This window comes from Sylvia atricapilla, chromosome 3 (genome assembly GCF_009819655.1).
Source record: "Sylvia atricapilla isolate bSylAtr1 chromosome 3, bSylAtr1.pri, whole genome shotgun sequence".
Taxonomy (NCBI): domain Eukaryota; kingdom Metazoa; phylum Chordata; class Aves; order Passeriformes; family Sylviidae; genus Sylvia; species Sylvia atricapilla.
In genome coordinates this window covers 53472952-53487527 of record NC_089142.1, presented here as the reverse complement: position 1 = coordinate 53487527, position 14576 = coordinate 53472952, and the positions used below count along the sequence as shown (strand labels likewise).

At 35.6% G+C, this 14576-nt stretch overlaps 1 protein-coding gene across 5 annotated transcripts in view; it reads left to right on the top strand.

Annotated features, from left to right (window-relative positions):
• The window catches only part of PTPRK (protein tyrosine phosphatase receptor type K), a 380804-nt gene that overhangs the window by 162800 nt on the left and 203428 nt on the right, over positions 1–14576 (top strand). For all 5 annotated transcript variants that reach the window (XM_066315364.1, XM_066315362.1, XM_066315363.1 and 2 more), the window contains exons 4-5: positions 9763–9844; positions 11683–11798. In XM_066315364.1, coding sequence (XP_066171461.1) covers positions 9763–9844; positions 11683–11798 — 198 coding nt within the window. The remainder of the gene's footprint in view (positions 1–9762; positions 9845–11682; positions 11799–14576) is intronic.

Sequence of the window (14576 nt, the reverse complement as noted above, 5' to 3'; positions counted from 1 at the left end):
AAGTTGATGCATTATCATGAAAAAGTTCAAAGAATGTGATTATGAATGATTCTAGGTTATTTCTCTCTCTCAGGGGACAATATTCATTTGGGAAGTATTTTTGCCTTCTTTTTCTGTGGAGAAAAAATGATACATTCATGTGCAATACTAGACACCAGAAACATTACTCATTTTCGTAGGCAAAATTGCTGAAATAGCTTACGTGGCACACCAACAAAAATGGTCTGCTCAGTATTAATCTTCAGCACTTGAAAAATGAAAATGGATTTGTTTTGAGAACAGAGAGACCCTTTTCTCCTGAAGTTAGGATTCATCATTCCTTTGTATGACTTTTCAGTTTAGCTAATTTCTTCAAACGCTAGTTGAAGTATCAGATATCTTTGCAGATTGATAATAGAGGAAAGGTGGAAAGGAAAACAACTAATAAGACTTTAGTGGATATATTGAAATTAAGAGTTTTAAGGGGGGCAGAGGAAGTTCTTTGCCCCCAGGTCTCTGTCTGGTTAATTTTTATCTTTGTGTGATGTGCCTGACTTGACTTGTCAGTAATTTGTCTTCTCTGCTCTGATCCAGTTTCATTTGTTGAGCTCCTTTCATACTTCTCCCTGAAAAATGGGAATATAGCTGAATACCTTTGGCTTTCTACTCCAAATAAATGGAAGCAATTGGAAAGATTCTGTAATTAATTATTTTATTCTTGATGATATAAAGCCGGAAAGCTCTAAAAATATCCAGGAAAAATATACCTGGAGAATCCCTTCTGAGTTAATTTAACATATTATATTTGTTATTGCCAGTGGTGGGGAAATCTAGATCTGGTGTTGTGTTTATCTACTTAATATCATAGACACATTCCACAGCTATTACTTTTCCTGCTTCATCTTCTTTACTACATATTTCTGATACCCTGAAAAATAAACATTTTACCATCACAATCTCAAATGCAAGTCTCTGCTTTAAGTAGGAAAATAGGGAATTAATCTGACTTGTCTGATTTCATTAAGTAAGGCATGTGCTATTATGTATAGCCACATAGCAGTGACAGTTTAAATGGCTCCAATGTTCCTGGTCTAATGTTTTCAGAAGTAGGAAATAACTTTCAGAAAGACTTCTTCAAATTGCATCTTCATATCTGGAGGCCTGGCATATCTGGTGCACTTAGAAACCTTTTCAAGGTCTTTCTCTTTGTACCTCTCCAGGTGAAGGCAAAATCACCAAAACCTGCTCCCAAGTGTACACCATAGACATGACACTTACAAAGATGTCAGTTAATATGCTTTGAAAGATTCAGTTAGTGCTTTTTTTTTGTTTGGGGTTTTCAGGGTGGTTTTGTGTTTTTCTTTTTTTTTGTTGTTGTTGTTGTTGTTTTTTACTTTACAAGATTAAATTGTAGTGTGAAAAGCTGTGTGTACCATTGTGTATCTATGGAGATGTATCTTGTAGGTTTGGGTGGATTTTTTTTTTTTTTTTTTTTTTTTTAATGGAGACAGAAGAAAAAATTTAAGCTTTTTCTTCTTCAGGGTATCATTTTTAGTGTGCCACACTCCCAAAAACCACATAGTTCTTCTGCTTTTCAATTCAAAAATATGATTTTGGTAGGCTTTGCTGTCACTTTACCAACCATGAGGAATTAATTTCTTTCAGCTGTAGTGGGAATAAAAATAAAGGTGTTGAATCAGTTATTAGACGTGGCTTGGGGTTGTTCCTCTATCCTAACCTTATGTGGAAATTCTGCTGCTTACGCTGAAGTAAAGGTGCAGGCTGTCAAACTGATTTGTTCAAAGCTACTGTGGAGAAATAAATTAATGGTTAACTAAGTTTAGCTTGCATTCCATTGCTTCACTGTGACAAAAGCCATTTTATACTTGATTTCTTTGCTGTAATGTGCTTCTGGAGAACTTGCTTGCGTTGCCTTTTCCATGCAATTGTTTTACCTGTAAATTAGGGCCCTATGATTATCCTTGACAAATATATGGATTTACTGGGTATGTAGGTACTGCTGATAAACTGTCATCACTAAAAAGACTGTAATGACTGGCCTCTTAAACTTCTGGTCCATTAAACCAAAACAGAGAAAAGCTTTGAGATTAAAAAAAAAAAAAAAAAAAAAAAAAAAAAAAAAAAAAAAAAGACGGAAGAAAGTATGAAAAAGTATACAAGATAATTTAGGAGCTACTGGGAGTCAGATCCATAGTCCAGGGCACCGTGACCATTTAAGCTTGGATTCTCACATGGCAATATGGGAATTAACACAGGGGCTTTGTGCTATAAAAAGCTTGCTTATTCAGATGTCAGCATTTGGCAGTGAAGTAACTGTGAGCTCACCCTACATGTGCAGGGAGCAGGGGAAGGCTGTTGGAAGTACATTGCATTGTCCCTTGAATGTGTCTCTGCTTCTCTGTGGCTATGGATAACAATTTTCATTGCTGGAGAACCTTTTATAACTCAAAATTTTGTTGATGAATGATATAATATTTTTTACTAGGTTATTAGTGGCAGGGATAGCAAACCTTTCCAGGTGACTTATACTAATAGTTCTTCCATCATCCCAGAAATGATTCATAGGCAGGAATCATCATAAAACAGTCAGGTGTTATTAGGTAGCAAACATTCTGGTAGACTACATCGAATAAATAATAAAAGTTGTAAAATGCATGCATGAAAATTTTCAATTAACACTTTCTAAAGAGAAAAGGATTATATTCATTCCAACCCATAGTGAGAGTCTGGAAGACAGTCAAAAGTGAACTTAAGCCCTTCTGTTTCATAGAAGTGAAATAAAAATATTTTGTGGGACAACAGTTTTAAGAAAATCGGAATGGTCAAAGTTGAAATGCACCCCGTGGGTTATGAGGTCCTGCTCAAAATTTTTCCACTATAAGGAATTCCCAAAGGTCATTGAAAGTCAAAAATGAACTGACCTCTGCTTAAGTTTTGGAGAAGTGGCATTATGCTAGGATTGCATTGCTGCATTTTCAGGCAGCTACCCATGTTCCAAAGGACTGCTTCTGTGCTACTAGAAAGAGTAGTCTAAGTCAACTTAAACTCAAAGTTTAGGTCTATCACAAAAATAAGCAAAACATTGAGTATTTCACATGGATTCTTAACTTGTCTCTTACCGCTATTCTCCCAGTTTTAGCCTTTAAATGTCATGATTTACAGTGTTAACAATGTTTTGTTGCTCATGGTTAAGAGTCATGCCTTTCTACGTGGTGTTACTGTTATTTTAAAATCTTAATAATTTAAGAGCCTTCACCCTTAAACAAATATTTTGAGTTCTTGATGATCTGGTGTTTATGGGCTGTGTAAGGATGTTTTTTCTTCAAGTTCTTCAGTCAGTCAAGAGTAAGTGGGATTTTACAAAACTGTAAGTAAGTATTTTCCCATGATAAACTACTACTGCTCCAAAGCCAGAGTTGCTGTAACTCATCCATGTGTGGTGCTTCATCCAGACATTTTCTAGGCAGGAGTATAAAAACATTTGGCATAAGCGACTTGAAGGAAGTAAGCAACGAGAAGTGCAGAGATATGATTTTTTTCTTTCTGGTGTTTATTACTAACACAATGGTTTCCTGGGTCACTGAGTCTAATTTCTAGCTTTTCCTGCCATCAGGCAATTGTCATACAGGTCCTTTCAAAGGCTTATTAGGCTTCATATTAATTATCTGTTTTGCTGGAAGATGTATCATGTTTGCGGAGGTAAAATATTGTTATTAACTCTCATCATGTTTGAATTGTTTAGCTCAACAAAACCTAACCTGCAGTTCCTGCTTTCACATAAAGAGATTATTTTGCACTTGTGATGTGGTTTTGGTTTTTTTTTTTTTTTTTTTTTTTTTTTCTTCAGGGGTTGAATAGGTATCTACGTAACTTACTACTAATAAATTGTCTAAAAGATCACACTTTAGGACCCTTTGAAGGCAGGTTTTTCATGTGTCATTCTCCACCAGAGAGTATGAACTGAGATGAATCTTGGAGTATGTATTTCCCTATGTCAAGTGAAGCGTAAATGTAACTTTAGGGATGAGAGGGGTTGTGAATGTCAGGGTTCCTTGTAGGTGACTCTGAGATGGTCAAAGGATCTGAGATGCCCAGCTCAGCTGGATACCAGTGAGAAGATAACCTCAACTTCTTTGGTTTCCAATGTCAGGAGGTATGTTATTGAGGAAAAAAAGAAGTAATAGGGTGTTAGCTGGCCTGGCAGACTTGAGATTCCGAAGTTGTCACCCAAGTGTTTGATTTGCTGTGCTGAAGTTCTCTTGTGTCATGTCAGCTGCAAAGGCTGCCTCACAGCATTACTTGAGCATTCAAGTGGAATTAATTATGTTTTCATGATTTCTAAATTAGTTCAGCAAAATTGTCTGTAACTTTCACAAGGGAAATGCTTTTTATTATGTCAACAAAATTTTTATGTTAGATAAAATTTCTTTAGCTGTCCCTTTCAGCTAGCTTCCATTAAGTGTTTCTTTTGTAACATGACACTGTTTTCATTATTATATTAATTTTTAGTTTCTTGGTAATTAAAACCTTTGATTCAGTGTTTTAAAATGCCTTTAACACTGTGAAAGCATTGAATAGAGCTAGAAATTTGTCAGTGAATAGGATTTGTTACTGTTTGATATATATTGATGTTGCTCTGCATGGCATTTCATCTGCAGAGAATTATTTTATTGCAAAACAAACTTTCTTCTATGTGCTGTTTAACCTTTATCAATTCTATTGGAAGTACTAGATTTGAGTATATCTGGAATACCGTACTGTGCTGTTACAAAACTGAAAATTATGAATGAAATAGGTGTATATGAAGTAGAAAAAACTTTAAAGTTTTCTTTTTATATTCTTATGAAAGACTGAAATTTTTTGTCTGGTGAAGTTAATAGAGCACATCTGGTAAAGTTAGTTGATATAACTTTATTGCTTATTTTGGTTAGAAGTTTGGTTGGGATTTTTACTTTTGTTTTTGTGGGGGGCTTTTTTGTAGTATGTTTTTCACTTTTTTTGGGGTTTGGTGGTGTTTTGGTTTTTTGTGTGTGTGTTGTACTGTGGTTTTACTGTGGATTAACACAGATGTGATAACTTCTGTCTGCACACAGTTCTCTAGTACACTTTTCCACCAAGCATTGGAATTCGTCCATGTACAAGTTTGATTTTCGATAACCCAGCTAGTAGAAGCCCTAGTGTGCCTGAATAAAAATATGTTGTAGATTTAATGCTTTATGGACATTACAGTATCTAAGCTTTTCCTTTTAAAAATTTATTAATATTTTCATCTCCAATTCTTCTTCAGCCTAGTAGGAAAAAATTGTCAAACACTACATTTCTACTGTAACTAAACCTTTTAATGCTCATTTTTGTCTTAATGAGGCATTGCTTTCTATGTATGACGATGTGACAGGACTGCTGCCCAAACTGGGAGAATGTGCCTCCTTCACTACCATGACTGGTCAGAACTAGTCAAGTGGAGAAAGGACAAGTCTCCAAATAGTGCTGAAAACAACATTTTTGGTTATGGTACATTGCTTACAAGAAAACAGCTTTTACAAAACCTAGGAAGAATTGTATTCCTAAGGGTATGTTTTGGGCTACAGAGTTGTTTTCCCTCTTTCCTGGCTACATTTTTTTACCTTATCGACTAGGTATGCTTTGAGAGTGCTTATTTTGATCAGGTCATCAAATGAGCTAATGATGATGATACCTAAACTTTTGGATCCTGACAGGAGTTAAAAATTCAGTGAGGCCAGTCCTTAAGAAGTACATTTCTTGTACTCCTGCTAGTGCGGGCTTAGCTTTCATGATGATTACAGGATGCATTGTTAGGGCTGTGAAGCAATGTGGAGGTTTAAATATTTCTTAAGCATTAAACTTCAATAACTAAATGCCTGTAGGAGTTTTTACTGTAATAATTGCTACCTTTTCCATTTCATTCAAACACTGTTGGGTATTTAGATTGGTCAAAATGTTTATTTCTGGAATGATATTAAATAAATAGTGATTGTCATCTTCTGGATTTTAGAGCTGGGATGCAAAAAAGTATGTGTTATTTTGTGGTGCCTAAACCAAAACAGTGTGTTTTCTGTTGGGTTTTTTTTTTTGGTTTTTTTTTTTTTTTTTTGGTCTTCTCATCATACACCTAGTTTTAAGCTTGGAGCTCTTTACAGTTTGACAAGCATATAGGTAAGAATGATGTGATTGACAGAACCTAGTTAGATTTCCAAATGTCCCTCTGCACAAATTATAGTGAAGCTAAGCTGCAATTCTGTGAGATACTTCCCTAGATACAGAATTGTTTCATCATGTTCGTATGGGACCAGAGTGGGTGTCAAAAAATAGTGCAAACACAGAAGTTTGTAGGTAAAAGCTACATTGGAATTGCAAGGACAGTATGTAATTATGAGGTCCTGTAGAAGGGCCCACCAACTGTAAGTGACTGAGAAATAAAATGACAGGCACGTTTTAGTGTTGATAGTGAGATATATAAAAATGCACACTGCATAAAATCTAAATTTCACACAGAGAATGATGGACTCAGTTGAAGCTTGCAGTTGCCACTCTGCAGCAAAATTGTGGGGTTCATAAAAACATCAGCATAGAGCCCAATGATGGTCAAAAAAAAACCAAATTAAGTGTTAAGAATGGTTTAAAAATTCAGTATAAATTAGGTAATGATATTAAGCTGTTGAATAAATTGTGACTCACCCATATTTTGATTACTTTGTGCCACCTCTGCCCTCGTTATCTTCAAAGAATATAGTGCTGTTAGAGAGAACTTTAGAGAGAAGAATGAGCATTATCAGACAAAAGGGAATGGCTTTTATATGAGATTGGCTGAACAATCTGAATTGGCTGAAAAATCTTCAAATTTGAGACAAAATTACTGTTACATTTGCACTTAGGATATATACTAGAGGTTTCCAAAGTTGTGAATAATATAAAAGGCTGACTGGGATCTATTTGTCACTGATTCGGGTCATTAAAGGAAGTCTGGTATAAACCATACAAATTGAAACGTCTCTTAATGCTGTAAACCCATGGATTTTTCCAAATGACACTCTGTTCACTAAAAGCTTACATGGTTTTAGGGAGAAAGTGGCCCAGTATATGGATAAGAAATACATTAGGAATGGCTAAATACACCGGAGTGCATCTGGTTCAGAAGTTCCTGTGGCACTGGATCTTCATTTGTATCTGAATGTAGGTACTTCATACACAAGGGTATGCAATTTTATCTGGAGAAGTAAACGACTGTGTTTCATCTTGGAACTGTGAGAAAATTCTGGGAAGAAGTCTGATTCCCTCGAGTAATATTTGAATTACCTGAAATATTCAGCATTTCCCATTCTCATTCGTTGTGTCTGTTCTGGTACAAATGAGACAGGATAGCTGTCTCCATAACCCTGCTCTGTGCCAGCCCAATTTATCCCCTGGAAACAGTTTCTCTCTCCCCTCCATTAAATAAAGTGAGCATCTCTCAGAAGTGAACTATATGGGCATGCAATTAAATTGTAATAAGTGGAAGGACATTTATGATTGCACAGACAACTAATGTTTTCTGGCTAGAGTGATAGTCTGAATCATTTTCATCTAAAACAAAAGTGTGGAAGCCATTCTTTCTAGGACTGTAAATGGAACAGCAGTGCAGGTGGAGTGCAGGATTCACTCCCAAAGACTTGTATTTTATTAGGATAAGCCTCCTCTAGTGAAAGCAATGGCTGAACAGTCTGGTTTTTCTCAAGTAGTTTGTATATTTGGGAAAAAGAAATACCTCAGGTTCTTCTGACTCATCTGCATTTTTAACTGCTGTTTTCACCTATGTGTGCAATTCCCTTTTTCCATTTCCCATTTTAAATGTGAACAGATGTTATCAAAATAAAGCCTGATAATAATTTTTTAAACTGAGCTGCACTTTTTGCTATATTGTACATATAATTATCAATGTTTCATAATTTCATTTGTACCAATTATGAATATAAACAATTATACGATTTATATGAAATGGTATATATGAATATTTATATTAATATAATATTATATGAATATTTATATGAAATCTTAGTTCTCTAATATCTATCTTTTTAATCATTGTATTTTTCTATTGCTTACCTTGTAACTTTTCATAGACTTCTTGCCTTTCCATGTTTCTCCATGTTATATGGGTTGTTGTTTTTTGGGTGGGTTTTTTTTTTTGCTTTGTTTTAGTTTTTTGGTTTTTTTGTTATTTATCTTCTTCTCATGGATCTCCATGTCTTTATCTTTCTATTTTCTGTGGATTTCTTCTTTTCTGATAACTTCCTACTCCTGCTGGGTGAAGATTACTAGAATTAATCTGGCAGAGGTAAAAAAACGTGAAGTAAATAAATTCCCAGCAGTATCCCAAGAAAGGTAGCTTTGTCTCCTCTGACTCCTAGTGTAAGATGGCATCAACACACAGGAGAAGGACACACTTAGATAGGCAGAGCTTTCCTGAGAATTGCATCTAAGTTATTTCCAAGGGAATTCATAACAGCCCAGTTAGAGTGAGATGCAAATTTAGTTCAGTTCTTAGTGTTGGTGCTGAAATTTCTTAACTAGACTTTGAGAAACAATGTGCCTTCAGAGTTTATGCATTTTACAGAACTGTATTGTGCTGTGAAGAAATCATTCTGTCAGAAGTACTTTAAATATAATGTTTATTTCTTACTAAGTTGTCTTCCATACCATGCGACCATTTCAATAAAACGATGAAAATCCAAATTATTAAGGAATTAAAGATCTTTATATTGATGTTCATTACTGCGAGCAAGTGCTAGCTCTCTGAAAATGCCTGAAGAGTGGGTAGATATTGTCAAACAGTGCTCTGGTCAGAAATGTGAATGGGCAAGACACACTGTGAAAGTAGGACTCACAGACATTAAATTAACTTCCACCACACTGTTGTTGGCCAAGGCAGGAGGAAGAGGCAGAGAATGAAGTGGGTTTTGTAACTGAATTCCATTTGGGTGCAAATAAAATTAGAAGGGAAAAAAAAAGAAATTGGCTAGAAGTGGGGTCTTAGCAAGAATGTCTGGAGAAACTGAAGAAGGATTGTAGTCCAGTGCTATCAAAATATACATTCCCCACAGGCATCCTCTTTCTGCAGTCAAAGCAAAATTTCAGGATCTCTCTGAACCACCACCATGCAATTCTTTGTTGTTAACTGCCCATTTGGGGTGGGACAAGACGCTGGATGCAAGAACAGTCTCTTCCTTCATGCATAGGAATTTTCTCATTGCCTTGAAAGAAGGAAGAATGAAGTGAATGATTACTGCATAAATCTCATGCTACAACTGTTCTTTTTGTTGCCACTGGGGAGTGCCGCACTAATTCTGTGTTTTCTTGTTCAACTGTGCTGCAGAAGGTTACAGGAGACTATATTGTGACCCCCAGGAAGAAAACAAATTTTGTTAATATTGGTTGATCACTTGTGTGCTGTGATGCCTAACCTGTCTGAAAATAATGGCATTTTTTCAGACTCGAATCATGTTTGCACATTTAGCTGAGATAAAGCAATATACAGTTAAACATGTTTTTTTCTGGTGTGCTATGAGCAGCAAAACCAAAGCAAGCCATGTATATGAATGGTATGGAACTGCACCACACTGAGTAATAAATATTCCATTCAGTTGTCAAACCTTGTAGGAACTTCAACTAAATGAAAAAGGCAATGTGTCTTATATCTACACGCTTGCCACCGGGGGAATTCTGTAGAAATGAGTGTTGTAAACATTTTTTCTTTCATTTTGACAGGTAATATTTGAAGCTGAAGTCTCAGATGGAAGAAATGGCTACATTGCCATTGATGACATCCAGGTCCTGAGTTACCCTTGTGGTAAGTAATGATTAAGAGCTTCATTTTTCTCTGTCTTTTCAGGACATATTTGGTATTGCTGTGGACTGCTCAGTTTTCATCACTTGATCACTGATATTCTTTGTTCTTTCAATAGTATTTTTATTGCAGCTTCCAGGAAGAAATGTGATTGCAATAGTGATTTACCTGGGTGAAATCTTTTTCTGCCAGAAGTAAATTATACAGGGATAAAACAAAATGGGCATTCTTCAATGTCTTTTTAGTCATATTCAGTTGGTGTGCATAATCAAAATGGATTTTAATGTTAATGTGTATACTCACTGATTAAAGAAAACTGAATTGGCAGATGCTTGTAGGAGGTTTATCATATTTCATACCCATTTTCTTTATTCTTCTTTTTTTTCTAAACAGACAAAATAGATTTAAAAAAAAAAAAAAAAAAGGAAAAAAAAAGAAAAAAAGGCTTCTGGCTATTGAACTACTGAGAGATTGCATTTTGTTTATTTTTTTGTGGACAGACTTCAGGCATTTATGTTTGCCTTTCCCTGCTAATCTTGGGGAATAATTGCACACATGCAAACACAGGTTGTGACAATGAAAGTATTCTACTAATAATAGATTGTGAGGAAGAAATTGTTACTGTGCATTTCTGACACTTGTTATCAAAATTTTTTTGCAATTTCTTTTTCTTTAACTCTTCTCATCTTCCCCTAGACATGCCCTCTCTAAAATATTATTTCATTCTAATGTACCACATGGCTGATAATTTAATTGCTTTCTGAAATGACCAGGACATAGCAATATCCTGCTCCAACTTTGCAAAAATGATGCCAAATAATAAAGTTCCAGTGGCAACCTTACATCTTGTTTTCTTCTACCTCAAACCTTTTAAAACCGTTGCTCTCGGGAGCTAGCAAGCTTACAGGGTGTTTGAGTGAGATGCCTTTTTAATGTTTCAGCCAGCCCAGCTATGTCAGGTCTGTACCCAGCAAAACTCTGCTTGGATTCAGTATCTGGCTTTCATATTTATTTTCTTCCTCTTCTTTTTGTTTTGTTTTGAAGTGCCAAAACAAAAGGCACTTGGGTACAATCATCCTAGCACATTATCAGTACGTTACGGTATTCAGACAAGCTCTTCTTGTTACTGATGTTTAAACCCTATTTGTTCCAATTTAGTGTTTTTTCCTGTGCATCACGATTTTTTTAGTAAGCACAAAGAAGGAACAGTTCAGCTACTGTTTGCTTTAGTCATCCTTGAGAAAAGGGTGTGTGAGCTGTGTAATGTGTCCATTCCTCAAAGGTTTCTGTTGGCTTTTGTAGGTCTAGTAAATCCTTCAGGTGGTTGTTCTGCTGAGACTTCCTCTGGACTTGCTCGGTGTGGGGAATAGATTTGTCAGCTCTTGAAATGCTATATTCAATGCCACAAATCATTTAATTTTCCAAAATAAGAGCTCTGAATTGCATTACAAATAACAGAAACAGTATCTATTTGCTTGAGCAGTATGCTGCTAATTGGGTTTTTCTCAGTGTGATGGATTTCATACAGTCAAAAGTCTTTGGGATAGTTCTTGTCTAGTGCTGCTGACATTTTGGCATCTGATCTCCTTTTTTTGGCTTCTGTTTTAAAAGAATTTATTATAACACGTGTATAACATAAAGTTAGTAGAATCACCAGGGGAGAAGGGGAAGGATTGAAAGCACTCCTTGAATACAGATGAAACAAATAATTTTATCTCTTCTGTTTCTTTTTTAGCCAAAGATTGTTAAAACATGGAGATTGAGTGAGATAATAATGTTTCTGGCACCTTTATTTTTTTGTAATGACTTTTATTTGTAATTTTTGTTTTCCCCCTCTACAGATAAATCTCCACATTTTTTGAGGCTGGGGGATGTAGAGGTCAATGCAGGGCAGAATGCTACATTTCAGTGCATTGCTACAGGGAGAGATGCAGTGAATAACAAGTTATGGCTCCAGGTAAGGCTAACTCATGCAAGTCTATTTGGCTGGAGGACAAGCTGCCTTCTTGGAGATGAAATGTTGAAAATTCAAAGCCTTTTATTCTTCTGCATGTAAAATATGTCGTTTAAATGGAATTTTATGTCTGTTCAATGGAGAAACTTGTAATCAGTTTTGCAATGTCGTAAAGGTTGGATTAAAAATAAGAACTTGTGTGGATGCTGGGATAAGGTTGGCCTTTAAAGGCATCATGTGCCTTCTCTCTCGTAAATCAACTCCTTTGTATCAAAATTTATTATTATTAAATGCAGATAATTGGCGTTTGGGATCTAGTAATACACAGATATAACACAGCCATCATGAATTTTGGGGATTTTATAATCACATAAATTGCCTGTCCAAGCAGGTGGCTGGAGGGACGTGGCTGTACTTCTGTGTGCATATCAGTTTTACTCAGTAGCAGTAAATAATTGGAGCAGCCTAAAAGGATTGCTACACATCCTTTTTCTCTGTCTCCGTAATAAGAGGAATTTTAATTTTACCTGTGTATAATTGTGAGTAGTATGTCAGAATTTAAGAGATTACTATAACCAGAATATAATCCTTCTTACTATGAAAGAAGAAAAAAAAGGAAAAAAAAACCACTATCCCTCCAAAATACACAGTCTTCTCTGTATTACAGTGATGGGATACTTATATTTAAGACCTGGTTGGGTAGAATGATTGCAAATTTTCCAGTTGTTCTTAAAAAAAATTAAATTTTACCACTTAAAAAGGATTTAAAAAATCACTTTAGTGGTACATGTACAACTTACGTGCATTCTTTTGTTTCTATGTAAACCTTAAGCAACAACCTACCTCTAAAATGGTTTCTAAATATGTCCTCTAAAACTTTATTTTGTTATAATGTGTATTTCTGTTTATTTTCAGAACGAAAACTTATGTATTTTTGGGAAACTTACTTTTAAATTACCTATAGTCAGAACTTTAAAATATACATTTTTGGTCAAATGTATTCTGAAGTGAACTACAATCAGTTGTTTCAGTCTGATTTCTGTTTTAATAGTGGAGATTATAAACCTTGGCTAACTGTTGCATATTGGCATGTGACAAGCTTGAAATTTTAAAGAGATTTTTTTAAAAGATGATGAAAAAATCTGATATGCAAAATGTATTATTAGGCAAATATGCTGCAGCATTAAAAAGGAACACAAGCAGTAACTGCATTGCATTTAGTGAAAAGGTATCACAGTAGGAAGGATTTGTACTCCATGTCTTTGAGCAGTAATTTGTTTAAATTGAGTAAACATGTAATGCATTCATTCAGAAAAAGCAGCTTGATTTCAGAGACTTGCCAAATAGAGCACACACAGCACAAAAAATGGAATTGGCCTGGGTTTTGCTATATCCGAGGCAAGACAATAGCACTAGGAGCATTCCAGCAAACCTGTGAAGCACCACTTTCAGTTGATTGTGGGTCAGAAAGACCCAGTAGAGAGAGCCAGCTGGAAATCTTCCCTATCACTCACTCCTTGGAGTCAGATAACTCTGACAGATTATCCTTCCTAACTTTCACTCCCCAGAGAAGCCCAGCTAGCTGACAGATCAACTCAGAAAACATATGTTTTGTCCCTCCATATGCTTCATGGATAGTTTATTTTTTTGTGTCTGTGTATGTGGATCACAGATGTGATAATTTCTCAAAGTGTGATTGATGAAGTATTTTGGATGTTATAACTCTGCTTGTCTGGGCATGTAAAGTGCTCTGATACTCTTGAAGATACCTTGATACTTCTGTTCTCTTTATTGTTCTCCTGTAAACAGTACTGAGTTTTCACCAATTTAAGGGTGACTTTTTTTCACTCATCATTTCACCTGGCAATCCTACTTGCCCAATATAAGTGTGAATAGGCAACCTTCCCTATATGGATAATTTTCCTTAGATTGCACTCAAAGCTACTGTCGTTGTGCATAGCTAATAGTGAATTTACTCTTTATCTTTAAAACCTGGGATGGATATGTACAGGCATCATGAAACACTGGAGTGTAACTTGGAAAAGGTTTGCTTTAACCTTTGACCAAACTCAAGATTCATAAAGCCCAAACAGCCTGAAAGGAAGAACTGGCAGATCAAATCAAATGCCTAAGTAATTGTTCTTGAGAGCCTTGAGCTGAAACATTCCAGGAATGTATTTTTCTCATAACAAGAAAGACCATTATGAAAAAAAAAAAAAAAAAAAAAAAAAAAAAAGGCAAAGTGCAAAAATGAAAAATAAGTGGATGATGGTGGGGGAAGAAGACAGTTGCCAAGCACATAGTTTTAGAGAAAATAGCTTTTGGTTATGTCCTTATGGAAAGAGAAAAACTATTCCCTTGAGGAGGAAAAAAAAAAAAAGGAAAAAAAAACCCAGCTAAGAATTTGCCATTAAAATACATCCTTTGATAAGGAAAAGTTCAAGGAGCAATCTGGGACATCAGGCTTTTTTGCATCTGAGGAGATCTAAGATTTCATTTGCATTGAAGTAATAAATATGTGCAGGCAGAGATTTTGTTGAAGACTCTCCCAGTGTTCTCTGGCTCTTGCATACTTCAATTTTGAGAAGAATTAAAGTAAATTCAGCAGCACGAGGGAAAAAATAGCAGCCACCCTGCTCTGTGTTCCAAGTCCTGCAGTCCCATGGCTGCTTCAGCTGGGCTTGGTCTCAGCTGCTATGGTCTCAGCTTCACCCTCTTGATCACTCTCTGCACTGATCTGGAGCTTTTGCAGCCCTCCAGTAAGTCAGTTCAGTGAAAAGG